Consider the following 17,596-nt stretch of genomic DNA (forward strand, 5'->3'; position numbering starts at 1 on the left):
ACACTACAGAAACAATAACCTGTTCAATAATGTCTTCATTTGATCTCGCAAAAGTAACTATTTCATGAAAAATATCAGAAGATTTTGTTAGCGATCTGCACAGTGTCTGTCATCATAGAATCCGTCTGATATCATCTTCAGAAGGCGTAAAATACAACCGAAAAACTAAAACAGCATGACTGTTTCAATCTGTAAAAGTACCAGACAGAGCAAGTACAGTAGGACGCTTTGAAACTTCCAACCAGAGAGACTGCTGGTGCTAGCAATATCTCCACATCATAAAACCAATAACTACTTTTGAAAGAGTCTATCTAAACAGCGAAGACAAAACGCACCCCACATGCAAAAAGAAACAATAATAAATAACAATATTCGGTTTCTTTAGCAGAATTAAAGCAAAGCAGAAAGCTTATTATAATATGGATATTTTCCTTTATGCATCGCAATATAAAAGCAAAGAGGTAAAAGAAATAATTAAATTGAGGAAAGAAAAAAAAAAAGTTTCTTCGAGCTGCACGTAAGGAAAATGGCTAATATAAATAAATCAATATTCTTATGCTACATGTCTGCAGAGATCTCGTTACGAAACGCCAGATAAACAGAAAATTGAAACTAGATTCAAAGGAATGACAGCTCATATAGCAATATAAATAAACAGATATAAAGAGCCCAAGAAATAAAATTGTGATAAAGCAAATTTTAACGTCTGAGAAATAACTTCGATCACCAAAATCACAAAGCAAAGTCTAAAGCAGTTACCAGCCAAGTAGGAGCTCAGTGCAGTCTCACAGCTCTAAACAGGAATAACCAAACTGACTCTCAGATACTAAGTTGAGATATACTGGGTTTCTACTGCACTGTGGCAGTACTTCCCAGTAACAGAAGAGACTTCACGAAGGACCTGGCTTTGTGGAGAACTCAGGTGGATCCTGTGGCAGGAGGTCGTGAGAAGGAAGCTAGAAGAGCGGTGGCCTTCTGATGGCGGTGGAAGTGAAGAAAAGCAGTGGAAAAGATGGGAAAGCTTCTTGAAAGTGCGTGTAGAAACTGTAGCCGCTTGGGTGGCGCCATCTCTCGTCAGCCGTGGAAAGTGAGCCCAAAGTCGAGATTTAGGGTTAGCTGGAGGTTGAAAACTGACTGTCAGTGGCTCATAGCCTATTTATAGGAAGGGAGATAGTAATCATTTTTGGCAGCTTCGAGAAAAATTGTTCATGGAACTTCGAAAATGTTCAAAAATATTGCCAGTTTAGCAAAAACTCACTATCATGGTGAAACCAAGTATCTCTAATACATCTTTAATAGTTTTTTGTCCATATTTCTTCTTCTATTTGAGGTTTCTTTACAATTTTAATGTCTCTCGACTGGCACAGCCTGCGAGGGCTAGCTACTTAAGGAGAAGAATAATTTCAGGGAGGACCTTGTAAGAAAAACTAATTCGTATTCACTTTACACATGGGCAAAAATTTCCTAGGCTGCAAGTAGGTTTGTAGAAGTACGAATCCGGGTAGAAACGCCAGGCGCTCAGCGATTTTTACCACTGTACCGCTGTCGGTTTGATTGATTATTAATATTCAGAAACAAGTACTACATTTAAATTCAAACAGGTATTAAAATTCAAAAGTCCATTTCTAATTTGATTTTTTAAAGTAAATTTCTAACCCTTTTTTTACGAATGACTGGATATTTGCGCCTTAAGAATTTGCCTGGAATGGCCGAACCTATTGATTATTTATCCGTCTCATCAACCAGAGTGTTTTTTTTTTTTTTTTTTTTTTGATATAATAAGAAATAGTGGTCTACAATTTAGAGGGCATCCTGAATAATTTTTTATATTAATGATAATGTATCACGGATTTAAAGGTTAAACAAAAAGTATGAGACTAGTTCCATACTTCAGTAAAGAAATGAATATCGTAGGCCTTGTGACCAGACAACAAAGTGGCTCTTTAATGCAAAACATCATTTATAAAATTATCAAATTTTAAATAAGATTGAAAAGTGTATGTAATCAATGAAACATAAGGTTTTTAAAAGCGAGAAATATAAAATATTAACTATTCTTTCGTCGGGATTCGAAATTTTAGTTTTCCGATTGTTAGCCGAGCGTGCTAGTAATAAAGTTGGTGAGAACAGGCGATGAGAAGCTAAAATCCCTTACAGCTTTTCATTGAGATTTCTGATTTTTTTGACGAAACTAATACTCTAAGAAAGTCAAAAGTAATATCTGACAAATGAATTTTAACTGAAACAAATTTCGAAAGTTTCCAAACAGGCGGAAACGTTTCTCTTAGTTAACTGAACAAAGTAGGAAAGGCTTTCAACTGTACACAGCAATTTTTGCGCTCTATTATTGCAGAGTTAAACATAGTCATCACTCATTTTGACCTTCTTAAAAATAGATTTAGTCTCTCCTTTTTTTTCAACCCTACCTATTAAATCCCAATTAAAAGAATGTAACAATTTTGGGCGGAGAATCATTCTTATATTTTGGATTAATGAAACTTTGTCTCAGATTTATTCCAACTTTAAAAATCAGTCTGAGATCTTTCAATTTATAATGTATACAAGTCTTTTAAGGAAGGTTAGGTAAGAGGTAAAAATGAACCACATGACTCGTCGACAAGAATCTCAGTCGATGAAGATGAGCTGACCAGTGGTGTAAATAAGGGTACGCAAGGAATGGCATAGGGGCCCGAAGGCTTAAGGGGCCCTTGAAGGCTGAACGACATTTATATGTCGCAGATAGGGGGTCCTTGTAAGCAGATATAACGGCTGAATTCCGTGTTAAAAAATGGCTATATGCTTTAAATTTTATTTCCCTTTCAAGTCATTAGCTATAACCGAGGCCAGACTGTTGTTCGGATTTATTGTGATTAATTTAAGTAAACACGTTTAAAATCATGACATGTTTAATTAGAATTATTCAATATTTTTATGAAATTATATTAGCGGACTCATTAAAATCATTATGCACTTTTTCTTTTTTATGATAACTATATTATGTGGCTTGCCGTACGAGCGGCTAGTTTAAAAAAAATAATATAGCGAATATAAATATGCTGTTTTTAAATATATTGTGATTTTGCTGTTGAACTGAGTTTTATACGGCGTAAGTTAGATGAACGTAATACAAATAAACTTAACACATAAAAACTTAGTTATGAAAAAACATTGTTAGCTATCTTACTAAGAAAACTGAATACTGAACGGAAAAAAAACTAAAAAGAATTTTAAAATGTATGTTAACACATTATACTGCATCTAGAGTTCTAAACATATGCAGCTTTTAAAAATTTTGTGATTTTGATGTTGAACTGTATGTGGCGTAACTGCAAAGAAAACGATGCTTAGTAATAAAACTAAAAAGAAAAAAAGCTGGAAATAAAAATGCTTTATTCCCTAAAGTGTTGCCATTGCTCGCTTTGAAATCGTTCAGTTTCTTAATCAAAAACTCATAAATGCTTTTACAAAATATAAAAATAGATAATAAAACAGTTTCGAAATTCCAAATTTGAGCTTCCAGATGCCCCTATTCGGTGGAGGATTACGGTATTCAAAATTCGATGGCTCTAGGTAATGTCGTTTTATCACACTGCTAGAAACATACATACATTTATGCAGGTATTTCATTTTAATTTCTAAAAATATAATACAGGGCTCTAATATTTGGTGGCAATAATTAGAAAAGTGAATCGGGCATTTATAGTGAACCAACGCAAAATGCCGAAACGAAAATAATAGTCCTTCAGGGCAAATTGCCTCCTTTGGACTTAACAGGAATGAGTACAACAGCAGACTGTAGACTGCGTGCTCAGCGAGAGTAAAAAAAAACTAAACAAACCCTTTTGGTTAACCGTTAAAATCTAAAACTTTTCAGTTTTTTTTCTTTTTCCCCCTTTTTTTTCTTTTCTTTACTTTTTTCCTTTTTCTTTTTTTTTTGTTTTTTTTGTTTTTGTTTTTGTTTTGAATACTGTAAACGTTTTAGGGATCCCCAAGAAAATGTTTTGTATAGGGGCCCAAGAGTTCTAGTTACGCCACTGGAGCTGACTGCTATTGATGCATCATTTTCAGCCAATAATAGAAGAATCGCCGTCAGAGGAATTGATAAGGAATTTAAAATAAATGTTGACAGAGTTGAAACATTAGTCAAAGTTTGTTTTAAGTGTAACAAGGTGAATGTCAGATAGGTTCTCCATCTTTTGACATTTGATTGTTGTCACGTAACACATTTGGGATGTCCTACCTTCACACCCTAAATCCCGAAATAGTCCACGTTCAATATTCTTATACTGTCATCTTTCCGTCCCAGTTAACAAGTTTACAGAAGCAAAAAAAATTCAAATCTAGCGAACAGGTTGTGCAAGACGTTCACGCTCTGCAAGAATTATGCAGTGAAAAGACTTCCGTAATTAAGAAACTTTCTGGGAGCTAGAACAAGTGCACTGTTGCAGAGGCGATTGAATAGAGTAACGGTGTGAAAGTCGTATCATTGTAATCCGTGAATAAAATCTAAATCTAGCTGATGAAATCCTCTTTATATTTCAAAGTTCCTCGTAGAACACAGGAATGCTATAGAATGCTGTACACTTTCCTTTAACTGATTAGAGAAAAACGAAAGAAGTGAAAATAAAGCAGTTAGTTAGGCTAAATACGAGGGAGTCTTCTGTTATATGCATAATATTAATTCTTACTTCAATTGCTGCTAAGAATATTAATTCTTTTCATTATTATTAATTTCTATTATTATTATTAAAAATATTAATTCTTACTTCAATTTCATTGAACAAGTGCAGGTTGACTTCCATTTTCCTCGCGAGTTCTTTTACTTCATCGGAAACTTCATTCGTAACCACAAGCTGCTTTAAACATGGATAGTTATCCCTCTTTTCCAGTAAGGAACGGGCTTTTGCTTCCGTATCGCAGATCACAATCGAGATCTCCGCTAAATAAAGCCACGTAATAGGTATTTCAGCTTTCATTTCATAAGACTAATGTACAGTAGAGTATAATACAATTAATTAATAACAAGTTCTTAAAATTCAGCGTGAATGATTAAAAGGAATGCGTAGATGGCACTTTATTCTTAATAAAGATTCATACAGTTGACTTCAATTACGTTTATAACTCGCAACTCTCAAAACTAGTTTATTTTGTATAACATTTACTATATCAGCATGCGGTAAACGGGATTTTCCGTTTTATTTAAAAAGGTAAAACAAGAAAATACTTACACTGTAATAATAAACAATATGGATTGAAGTAAGGTGATTTAATTCGTGGGCTTCAGAGATTAATTGAAATTTTTCTCTTCAGCTGAGAGAGTGGGGAATACATATTCCTACTGGTTTCACAGCTAGTTTCTTTTAACGCCTAACTCCTTAGCATGTTTCTTTTGTTACAAATTAGTGTTTGTTTGATGTACTATAAGTAGTGATTTGTCTGCTGTAATCTGTTCTGTACAGGTTATCCTCAGTAAAGGATTCCACATCGCTAATAGTGCAAGTCAGTATTTCAAGCTTGTAGCTCATGTACTCGACTCCTGGAGCACGGCGAAATGATATGTTTTGCACAAGTGAGTGTTTTTTTTTTTTTTTTTTTTTTTTTTTTTTTTTTTTTTTTTTGTAGGTCTAATACGTGAGAATTCTAATCTAGCATTTTCTAGAGGTAAATGTGTAGAACAGGCTAGGAAGCTCGAATATAAGCTGATACTTTCAGCCTCAACGAGGGACTAAATATAATCTGCATCTTAACAATAGCTTTGGAAGAAGTGACCCATTGATTTGGGAACCGCTCTGATTGTACTTTATATGTTGCCAGAAATTCTGTACCATTTACCAAGGTGTAAATTAGCTTACTTGACACGAAGAAGTGCTCGAGGGCTGTATGCTTTAGCAAGGATGGCTTCATAAATTCTCAGACAATTAAGAGTAAGCAAGTCAAATAAGAAAGAAAATAAATACTGTATATTAATATAAAATATTAAAAATTAAAATAAAGTAATTTATTATAGATATTTAATAAATAGATTTAAAGAATATATGAAATAAGAGTCTAAAGTTTTAGCTTCAAGTGAAATGTAAACAATAACTCCATGCAAACGCTTGTCATACCTTGCTTTATGATGAAGGCGCAAGCATTTGGTCCGAGTGTATCATAAAGTGGAACTGTTACCACCGATTGATTGTAGCAACCATATTCAGTCACGACCCACTGTAACAATATACATTATAAATGAGAATTTAAAATTTAAAATGTTAACAATTAACTTTCTTACTAAAACCTGAATTTTCTAGACACGTTTCACATTTTCTCTTAGGAAATTCGTATTTAAAAACATTGCATAACATATTTAATTACTAGAGAGCGCAGTGTTATGTGAAGCAATGTTATATATATTAAGAAAAAACATAAATTAGAAAATAACATAAAAAAACATAACATAGAACATAACACAGAAACGAAACATAGAAAATGAATGAAAATTAAAAGTAAATTAATACCGAAGATTCACAATACAAAACTCTAGCAAGCGTTGGCTCAGTTCTAACAAAATGCCTGAGTGATTCGGCTAGCAAAACGGCTAATGTCGGATAACGTAAATCTTATAGCTGGGCGAGAAAATATCACAGCGTCGCTGTTAAAGTTTTCTCTCTAACATTCAAGAACTTTGTTCTCATATACAAGCACCTCATTTGCATCCTAGTAAGAGCTATCGAACAGCATAAGTGGTAATACGGTATTAATAAGTGGCAATACGGTAAAAGATAATTAGTTAATTAACATAAATATCCTACAGTATTAATTAATGTTTATAACTTCCTAATTAGATATTTTTAATTTTACTTTTTCTTGCTTCTTGCAGTACGTATACTCAAAATATTTAACCTTTATGAAGGTGATGCAAAAGGACTGAGGAATAAATGTACTATATAGGACGTAGTAATTAGAACGTATAATTTTGTGATTTACTTGCTCTGAAGTTAATTCATACAGCGTTTATTTTCTCTTCTACTCTCGCTGCTAATTATGTTAGAAAGAAGTTTCCGATAGAAAGCAACTAGCTACAAGCTTCGAAATTAATTTATTTTTAGTAGGCAAATGTAGAATTATTCTATATTAAGTTGATAGATAAATTTAAATACGTCAAATGGTACAGTTGTTCTACAGCAGCATCTTCTATTGCGTTATCGTTAAATTTATTAATTCTGCAACCCCCAATTAATGATGACAAAAGTTTTATTACATTATTAAACTCTACTTAAATTGGTTACTGAGGGTTAACTTGCATACTTAATATATACGTAACCATATTATACAGGCTTTCATATAAAATTAGTGAAAAAATTAGTTTTAGCTGAGAAGTTATATTCAAGGGCTGCCCTTTATCAAGCTTCAGTAAAGTGACTATGTTTGATATCCTTAATAAATTCCTAGATCTCCATGTTTTGAAATTTTCAATCTGTTTTCTGATATTATGAGTAAGTTATTAATATAAATAAATTTCAAAGAAGAATATTTAGTCATGAATAAGAGTATTTCCATTAAATACAAGTTAGGAAAAGTTAAATGGGGGAAGTACTATCTATTGAAACTGAATTTTTACAGAATTGCTTAATTGAAGTGAACTGTAAAAGGTGTTGAAATTAATTTATTCAGATTTAGTGAAAACTTACCTCTTTGAATAAAATTTCAGTTCCATTCACTGATATTCTGTGATGAAATTTCGGATTTATTTATTTTTCAATCAATTCTCTTTGAAAAGCGAATTTAAATTGAGTGGATTTGATTTGAAATACAAAGTCAATTTTAAGAACAATTTGGTCAAAGATATCATTAAGTTTTAGTCATTATCAATAAGTTTTGAAGAAGATTAAGTCATTATCAATAAGATTAAGTCATTAACATTAAGATTTTGATTTTCTGATATGAATCGCGCATGATCTTAAATCTTCATTTGGTACATTGAATTTGAATAGCAGAAAATCCCAGAGTTGTGGCTGAGTAGCAAAATTATCTTTCAATCCTTACCGATTTGAAAAAAAAATCAGCTTTCAAATTTAGTTTAAAATTCGGTAGCAAATAAGAATAATGTGCCATCTAGTTACAATAAACAAAAATGTTTAACAGAAAGATGATAAAGTAATTGGTTATTAATTACCCTGAGAGGGATTTTTAATTTTGCTAGAAACAAAGGATTTTAATTTTCTGTCTTATCATGACGTAATTTCGGTTCTAAAATGGGAGTATCGTACTACATCGTACTATATAAAAAATATGAAGAATAAAGAGGATTATGTTAGGATGTTTAAGATTTAGATTTTGTGTTGCCGTTTTGCCCAACGCATTATCTATCGAAAAAGATTTTAATTAATTCGAAAGGTATCAAAAGAACCCAGGTAATATAAAAAAAGTATTAGTTAGGCTGCGTTCTGAGTATAAATTTATTACGTTGTTACGTTAAACAGTTATCCGGAATTATGAATATTTGTTGGCAAGTTATGGTTATTTCTATAGCGTTTAAGGAGTTTTTTAAATAAATTATATTGTTTAGGGTGCTATGATCATTCACTGAAGGCAAGCAAAACGCAGAGAACACATTTGTTGGCAATAACAAATTGCGAACTTATTATAACTAAGAGCGAATCAACTCACTGGCGTCTCTGTAATACGGATCAATCCTCAGCTGTCGATATCGAATTTACGAAGAACTTTCTAGCAAATGACATTACAACCGACTTTAGGTATAAAATTTATTAAACTTACAACCGACGTTAGGTATAAAAAATTATTAAACTAGAATTAACTAAAATTTATTAAACTGGAATTCATTAAACTAAATTCCTTCTTTCTTTGACTAGAAATTGTTATGGAATGAATCAAATTTTTGAGATTACGTGATGTTGAACTTCTATGAAGTGTGTGCTTTATGCGTTTTTATTTTAAAATAGAATCTTACAGATATTTACGTTTTTACATACTTTGTATTTATGCAAACTAATTAACGATGGCTTTCTGTTTTCTACCAGCATATCCTAAGCAAGCTAATAAGTAATGTTGATAATGACAGGAAAGCTGTAAGGCAACAAAGTAAGAGATGAAATGTTTCACTGGCAACTAAGCATACTACAAAGATAACAAGCTCGTATGCTAACAAATGAATACAGCGGGGAAAAAAAAAATTCTTACTGCATCCGTATAACCCTGCGAGGTTTTATACGTAGTATTTGGGTCGAAATAGCTCGATTCTGGGAGAAATATAGTTTGAGCGAGTAGAATTTCTTTTAATGTGTTTTCTTTAAAATGTTCTTGAGCTCGGAGGGCTTTAAGCTGTTCTTTTCTGTTTTAAATTATTTATTTTCATTAGGATATGCCCAAAATAGCGCAGGAATGTTTTCTTTGGAATCAAAAATTCTTTTGCTTAATATTCAGAAAAATTTTCCAAATTTTATCTTCATTGACAGAATCTTTTGACAGAATGCGCTTTTGCAGTGCTTAGAGCCTTACTCATAATAATATTTATCCGCAGTTTACAGTTACAGATTGCGGACTAGAATTTAAACTCCAGGTTTCTGGAAACAATTTTTAATTATAGTGGATCTCACGAATTTTAAACGAATGAAGAATATCAGTAGCCATTTTCCCGGGAGAGTACTGACTCCTTGTTTCATTTAAGTATAAAATGTTAATCTTTATTAGACTTTTCTGATAAGAGGCTTCAAGGTACTGTTGATATTCGTTGTCAAGGGGCTGTAATTCGAAAGTAGTTTAATACTCAAAACGCCGTTTGGAATTAAGGCTAGAACCATTTTGGGCAGGAAATAATTTTATCTTCTATTACTTTATTTTTATTTATTTATTTATATATTTATTGTAGAATTACTCTTTCAGTAGTTAATTTTTTTATTGCACAAGTAATCTACTAAAACAAAATACAATTTGTTTCGGCATCGTATTTACTACAGCCAGATGTTTCAAACATTATTTGTTTTCACAAGATTATAAGGTATTTCGCCCGTTTCCTACAGTTTCTTGCTGATGTAGTTGTTCTGCACACTGGTACGGTATTCCAAAGGTCCGCGGTTCGATTCCCGGTGAAGGCGTTGCTAATTTTTCATCTGTCCTCAAGATGGAAAGAAGGATAACTTTTACTTTCATATTTTCATTAACCAATAAATTTATAAAAAACAAAACAAGAAATTTAAACAAAAAGGAAATAATTTTCACTATAAGAGTATCAGATTAACAAAAGTGAGGGAAATAATCTCATAATTAATAGTAGATATGCTTATTATATTTGGCTTCTAATTTTTAAACTTTCTTTTTTGAAGAGATGGCGATGAATTCTGCACAAAACGGATAATCGTCACACATAAAATAGGGAGTTCTATAAAGTTTAGGAAAAGGAGTATTTGAATATTTCCTGAAAAGGCTTTTAAGACCACCTTTGTATAGTACCAAAAGAAAAACTTGAAGGAAATCGTCATTTAAGTAAGGATGTGACAATTTTAACCAGTTTTAACTTTTTGGGAGGGAAATTTAATATTGTTCTCCGTTGTCAGGAAAGAAATGTAATAAGGATGATTAATATTTTTTCTTTACTATAAATTATCCTTAACTAGCGATTTATAAATTTCTGAAATTTTAACTATCAAATTTAAAAATTGCCTTTTTTTTTTTTTTTTTTTTTTTTTTGCGAGATACATGCTGAGAGTCAATGTTATAGTTTTCGTTTCATATACTCCAGCATTAGTTTAAATAATTAATTTCAATTTATATAATAACACATTTAGACGAGGTACAAGTTCTACTTTTGAGAAACTTTCAGTAATACTCACTGACGGTATTTTATTTTTCTTTAAGCGTAAGTAAGTAATTTACCTCAAGGCAGTTCCGCGCGTAAATTCCGATGAATGTTGATTGACCTGGCTGCATTCCTATGTTAACTAAGCCGGAACCAAAGTTTCTGGCACGTTCCATGAACTGAAAAATAAATAAAGTTATTTTATTCATTTACACACTGTAACATTAATTAAATTAAATACATTAATATGTAGAGTTCCTCATTTTGTAGTTCTAAGTTAATGTTGGAAGTGAAGAATCTAAGAACTCATAAGCGAATAATCGCTTAAGTTCGGTGACAAGAAACAACAAGATAGAAGGGTAACTAACCCTTTATTATTTCAATAAGATTTAACAAAACTCTGCCTGGGAGTGTACAAACAAAGCCCGCACTTGGGTTTGAACTTAAAAGACTAAGAATTAAACTAAAACTAAGATTAACTAAAGAAATAAAGCCGAAGCTATCAAGGTTCAAATCGAGTTGGCCACTTAACTTATTTGACTACGAAGCTTAGCAAGGGTATGAGTACGGCCGAGCGTAATAACAGCTTTGAGAGAGAGAGAGGGGCCAAAAAGGCAGACCCGCGTAAATCAGAAACTCTGATTCTCTCTGAGTCAGTAAGTAACTTCGTGGTTTAAATACCGCTCCTCCTCATTAAATATTCAGCAAGATTCCAAAACTACGTTCTGGCCGGAAGTAGTAAGTTGAAGTTAAGAATTTGACAGGAAAGAAACTTTAAATTAAAATTTAACTTAACATAATCCTTACAAATAAACTACAAATATATTGTAACAAGTTTGATGTTTTATTTCATGTTATTAAAATGTACCTTTGTTTGTAGTATTGTCAGGACTTGTGTTTCTCTTTATTTGCGTTGGAAACATGAATGATCCTGAATAGGAACAGGGAGCTTACTCAAGCTATGTTCAAGAAGTTGTGAAGTAGACAATACAAGCAGGAAGGGTATACAAAACCCTTTATTTTCAATACTTTACAGGTATTTACGAACTTCGGAATACAGAGACCAACCACTTGTGGTCTGAACGTAAGAATATAAAAACTACTAACTAAAACTCTAACTAAAAGCTAACTTTGAATTAGTATACAAATGCCTAGCACTAAGATTGGCCTTTATTTAAAAAGGTACGTATGTAGTATGCCGAGCTGCTAAAACTACGATTCGTCTGCAAATATCAAGAGGGCTAAACCTCTGGCCTTAAAGGCAACCAGCAACCGAGTGAAAATTCGTAAAACTACAGTGGCAAGCGGCTTGCTTCCTAAAACTCCTTCTCACTCTCTCTTGGCAAAAAGCCACAACTTAAGTACTTAGCGTTAACAAGACAATTTGCATAAACAAGTTAAAACATTTAATTCTGGCCAGTAGTAGAAAATAAGAAGTGATAGTACAGTTTTAAAATAAAATAAACGTTAGTAAAACTTAGGATCGTTACAGTATAAAAGAGGAATTTTTAAAACATTTCATTCCACTAAGTAATACTGTAAAGGAATATTTTTGTAAAATAACGAAAACAAGAAAATTTTTTAAAAACAGGGCTTTACAGGTTCGTGGATTTGGAGTACACAGCCTTCATCTATAAACGTGAAGAATTTCTGAACTCAAGACACGCCTTATGATGTTTTCCTGCTACAGGACTCAACTGATTTCCATTCAAAGCCATGTCCCTTTGGGAATTCTCTCATCGCTGCTAGGAAGTACTGCCACAGTGTAGTAGAAACCCAGCAAAAACAACTCAGTATCTTAGTAGTATCTCAAGACACACTACTTTACATCACCTTAGTCTACAGGCAGGAGGAACAGGGTATATATAACTTTAACTTAACTTTGAGAATACTCTCTGGAAAACCGCTAAGAATGCGTTTCAGAATGTTCTCGCTCCGTCTATTTTAATTTATTATAATAATTTTGCAATTACCAAATATTTTTATCCAGTGTGTTAGAAAATATATAAAGGTAACACAATACAGACAAGGAAAAAAACGAAAACGTATCTTTTTATAATATTAACGTTCTTTTTCTTGCACGTGACGCTGTCATTTCGTCTGTTACTTATTTAAAAATTTCACATTGTTCTCTGCCTTGAAATTAAAGTTAATGACCTAATCTGCAATAGTATATTACAGCACAAGTGAAAAAATTGACAGTTTCACTCACGCATGTGTCTGATATGCGTAATACTTATGGGTCCCACAAAAGTTTTGTATATTTTATGGGTCCTGGGAGTTACGAAAAAATCTCAGTGATAAATAGGGGTCGCAACTGAAAAACGTTTAAGAAACCCTGGTTTAAATGAATAACCACCACCTACAGTACATTCATCACAACGATGACGAACTAATTAGAAATACGGGTGATTAAAATGATGTTTCCTTCTGACTAGGTTTTCGCGTTCACATTTTACATTCCACTATACAAAGTATTACGAAAATTGTCATTTCCCATGCTCTCTATCCATTAAAGTGGCTGTATTCTGTTACATCTTGTATAAGTGTATTATAAAGTATTAAAAGGATTTGAAAATTTAATTTATGTGTTTTGTAGAATTAGTCCGACTTTTTAGAACGGAAGCCTAGAATTAGTCCGACTACAGACTGAAAAACAGAAGGTATATAATTAGTTTTATTATTAAAACACATGACTAAGTATTCTTAAAGAATTCACTGATTATTAGATTAGTCAATATGAATGAATGTAATTTGTAAGGTTGTTAAGCACAAAGGAATGTCAATAATATATATATTTATATCTACATTGATAAATAGAATATTTTATAGAGAATTTTTTCCTAAAAATAGTTATTAATTATTAACTGAATATTTAAAACAATTTTTGAGAAAAAAATTATGTGATATGAATTTGAATTTTATGAAATACCAAAATATTGTTTTAAAAAGATCAGGTATCAAAATCTTGTCGAAAGGCTGCCCATTTGTAATTTTTTTCACAGAGTGGATATGATATTTTTTAAACTGGAAACTAATAGTAAGATCTGCCATGCCGTCATGTTCGAAGTGAACTTAGAGGAAAGTGGTTAAAGGCAGTGACAGTTACAGCTTTAAGACCGATAAAACTCAATATCTGTTCTTCTGAGTAATATTTAAAAAATATTAAACTAATTTTACAATATTATATTCAAATCAAAAACTTTAACATACTCACTTCACCAAAACTTATCCATGTGTACTCTGATTTTCCTATTCTATGGCCGAAACAAGGACCATTTCCTGTATTTATAAAGAGAGATTTGTATTTAAATTTCCATTAATACTTCTGAATGTAATATTATTTAGCAAAAGCTGTGTCACATGTTGTATGCATTATTTATGAAATATAGAAAAATACAACAGATGTAATGTGCAAAAGAATTTCAGAATTTTCATAAATTTTGCCTTTATCTAAATCTTTCCAAATGTTACTATGACCTACCAACAAGCTATAACAAAAAATAAACTAACGTCTATTAGAAGCACATTATAGCATGTTTTTAAAAACAGACATTTCAAGGTCTTTTCACCCTTCCTCATTTTCGATCGTAACGTGTGTGGCCATTACCGCAAAACACCTGCTCTGAGATTATATATATTTCCTTCACTTAACCAACTTGACTAAGTTAAAGTCTGCCTTCATTTGACTGTGCTTTTTCAGAAAGGGAAATAAACTAAAAGGAATTAAATGCTTAAAAACAGTGAAAGAACTGACCATGTCTCTCGGTTGTCATTACCATAGGTGTAAGGCAAGCCCTCATTTTCGATCATAATGCTTGTCGATTTCATAGCACACCACTTCATTTGCGACTACACAACCAGTCAGCGTTCATTCGTGGGCTTTTCACAAAGCGAAATGGAAATGAAGCTGAGGAATAAGCTAAAAAGAAATGAAGTGCGTTAAAAAACAATTAGGGGAGCTGAACATCTTCCGCAGCTGTCGTTACCATGGTTACGAAGCAGGTTGGGCGGGGCAAAAGTGTCCATACTAAGTTAATAGAATACAGTGACGAAGAGAATAAACCATTGGAAAATGAGATTTAAGAATTAAGAAAATTAAAAACTGAAATTAACTAAAGAATTAAATTTCTGATCTCTTCATTCAAAAAAGAACAAAAATTGGCAGTGAAAATTGACGTAATATAAGTAAAGTATGCAGTATTATAGTTTCAAATGAATAACGATATTTTTTCCTTCAACTGCAAGTACGAAAATTCTCTCTTTAGTGCAGAAGAAGTTACAGTTTCCTCATTTGCAATTCAAGAAGCTGTACTACAAGATACACCAAATAATTTACACATTTTTTCTCACATTATGCTAATTCTTTTTGCCAGTTTTTGTTCTCTTTAGCATGAAATTCATTTGGTTTTTTTCGTAAAATGTAAATTCAGGGATTAATTAATCAATTTTTAATTGTAATTGTTGATTATTTAGGTTTTAGCTGTAGAGCTAATAATAGCAATAAAAATATTTATTAAATCGTATAATTTGCAGGAAAATGATAAAATTAAAATAGCGTGTCAAGTTCCTGCAACATTTCAAAGCTTAATTATGTAATTCTGCAACCTTCTAAAACACAAATTACAGGTTCAGAAAGTGGAATTGCAGTACCCAGTCAAAAGACTAGGTTAAGTCATCTGAATATGGGAAAGCGCATGAGGGCTATCTTCCTAAAAGTAGGGATGTCTTCGTGTAGAACTTTCTATGGGAAACTGGAGATCGTATTCATGTTACGCATAGAGAAACACACTAAAATCAAACACCCAGCCAGTAATTTCCCCTGAGTTCGAAACTGGCTTAAACTACCAGTGTTCAGCAATCTTAACCACTCATCCACTGATGGGGGTCTGGTCAAAGGAATAGTTAACTAAACTAAAAGTTTTAAAATAAACTATGGGCTATGATTATCACCTTAACACTAGATTGCTGATCTTTGGTATTTTTTAAACCAATGGACAAGGCGATCGCAGATATTGAAAGCTCACAGGAAAACGCAAAGCCTGACATATCTAGTACTCATTGTTACAAACTAGTTACAAACGGATAAAACCAGCCCATGCAGGTACTCCGTTTGCCTGAAATCGAACTAAGGACGAAATACCAGCATTCACCGACTTTATCATTCGGCAGTTGACGGGACGTTGTTTCATTTTAAATATTAGCTAATACCCGTAGAAAGACTTTGCGTATCATGATTTGCATGAGGCAGCAGATACAATGCATTGTATAATTATGCACATAGTAATTTCAAAGATATAAAGTCTGAGAAATTGCAAATGAAGGCATATCGCCTTTACTAATGCAGGAATATTCTCTTCTTTGGCGTAATTATTAATTTAGGTAGAATACTTTATATTTAATTTAGTGTATTCTATAATTTAGGTCCAAAGATTAATTTTAGTTAAGAGTATAAAAGAGAAGAGAAGTTCGTAAATTAACTAGAATAAAAAATCAGTAAAAGCCTTTGTTTATAACAGATTGAAATAGACACATTAGATTCGTTAGCATAGCAATCGACTGTGATCTGTGAGCCCGAATAACAGTTGTATGTAAGCAAATGTCGATGTACTGGGTGAAAACAGCGAGACGGTTGCAGTAAATATTGTGATACTTCTTTGGCAACATGAAGCAACTCCATTGATAAAACACAGAAAAAACTTTATTTAGCACTCAAAATAACGACACACAAAACAAGAAAAAGAAACGAATTCTAACATTTTAAAATAAAATACGGTGCTACTTTGGTAGACGGTTGCACGGATTTTGGCGATTTTTTGGCAATTTTCCTTTGGCGAGTAATACAACTTATGGTAAACCCATTGCTGGATAAGTTATTTATGGTAACCGATACTTTGTTGTCATTTTATTTAAAAAATAATGCGTTTTATTGTGCATAAATTCCGTGTTTAAAATATTATTTATGGCTTTTAAATATTAAAAATCAATTTAACTTTGCATTTTTATTTGAAATAAAAATTTTATTGTTTATCATATTTTATGAAATTTTATGTTGTGGATGATGTAATCAATGACGTCGCCTTACTTTAAAAGTAATTCGTTTTAATATGTATAAATTTAATCTAATGTTTTAAACATTATTTATGGCTCTTAAATATTAAAATACAATTTAATTTTGCATTTTTTTAAAAATTGATTTTATTATGTATGAATTTTTAAATAATTTTTATTCTAGCCGTTATGTAATAAGCTCTCTGATTGGTTATAGAATATTTGTGCATTAACGAGCTGTAATCAGCTCCCTGATTGGTTACTGACAATTTGTGCATTTCCGCGCCGTTTTAAAATTTAATTTATATCTTCGAATTCCTTCAGTCTTCAAAGATGTTAACTAAATTATGATTCTGATTTTTTATTGGGCTACTTATCAATAAACAACAGGTTAAACACTCAAAAAAATGTAAGTACATATTTTTCTTTTATTTTATAATTGTATACTTCAATTTTTGTTAAAAAAATTAATAAACTATTTTCAGAAATTGCTGAGATAATTATTGTCCATATGTTTTGATGTTAATTATATTCTATATAACGTATTTTAAAGTATTTGAATTTAATAATATTCTAATTCTTTTAAATGTTGGTATGATGGTTTTTAATTCGATATTCAATTTTAGTAATATTTTAATCTAATTAAACGTTGGCCCAATGTTTTCATAGTGGTGTTTTTATTCTCTTCTTCGCTATATGAAAGTAATAATAACCTTACTTTAGTATTTTACACTCATAGTAAATGTA

General features: G+C 31.8%; 1 protein-coding gene across 1 annotated transcript in view; it reads right to left on the minus strand.

Moving 5' to 3' along the window:
- The window catches only part of LOC118185440 (long-chain-fatty-acid--CoA ligase 5-like), a 102,609-nt gene that overhangs the window by 67,886 nt on the left and 17,127 nt on the right, over positions 1-17,596 (minus strand). The window contains exons 4-7 of the mRNA XM_085824153.1: positions 14,016-14,080; positions 10,876-10,977; positions 6,108-6,207; positions 4,767-4,939 (exon numbers count right to left, since the gene is read on the minus strand). Of these exons, the coding sequence (XP_085680279.1) occupies positions 4,767-4,939; positions 6,108-6,207; positions 10,876-10,977; positions 14,016-14,080 (440 nt within the window). The remainder of the gene's footprint in view (positions 1-4,766; positions 4,940-6,107; positions 6,208-10,875; positions 10,978-14,015; positions 14,081-17,596) is intronic.

Source organism: Stegodyphus dumicola, chromosome 9 (assembly GCF_044657685.1).
Source record: "Stegodyphus dumicola isolate Sdum_Otavi_A_Nest chromosome 9, ASM4465768v1".
NCBI lineage: Eukaryota > Metazoa > Arthropoda > Arachnida > Araneae > Eresidae > Stegodyphus > Stegodyphus dumicola.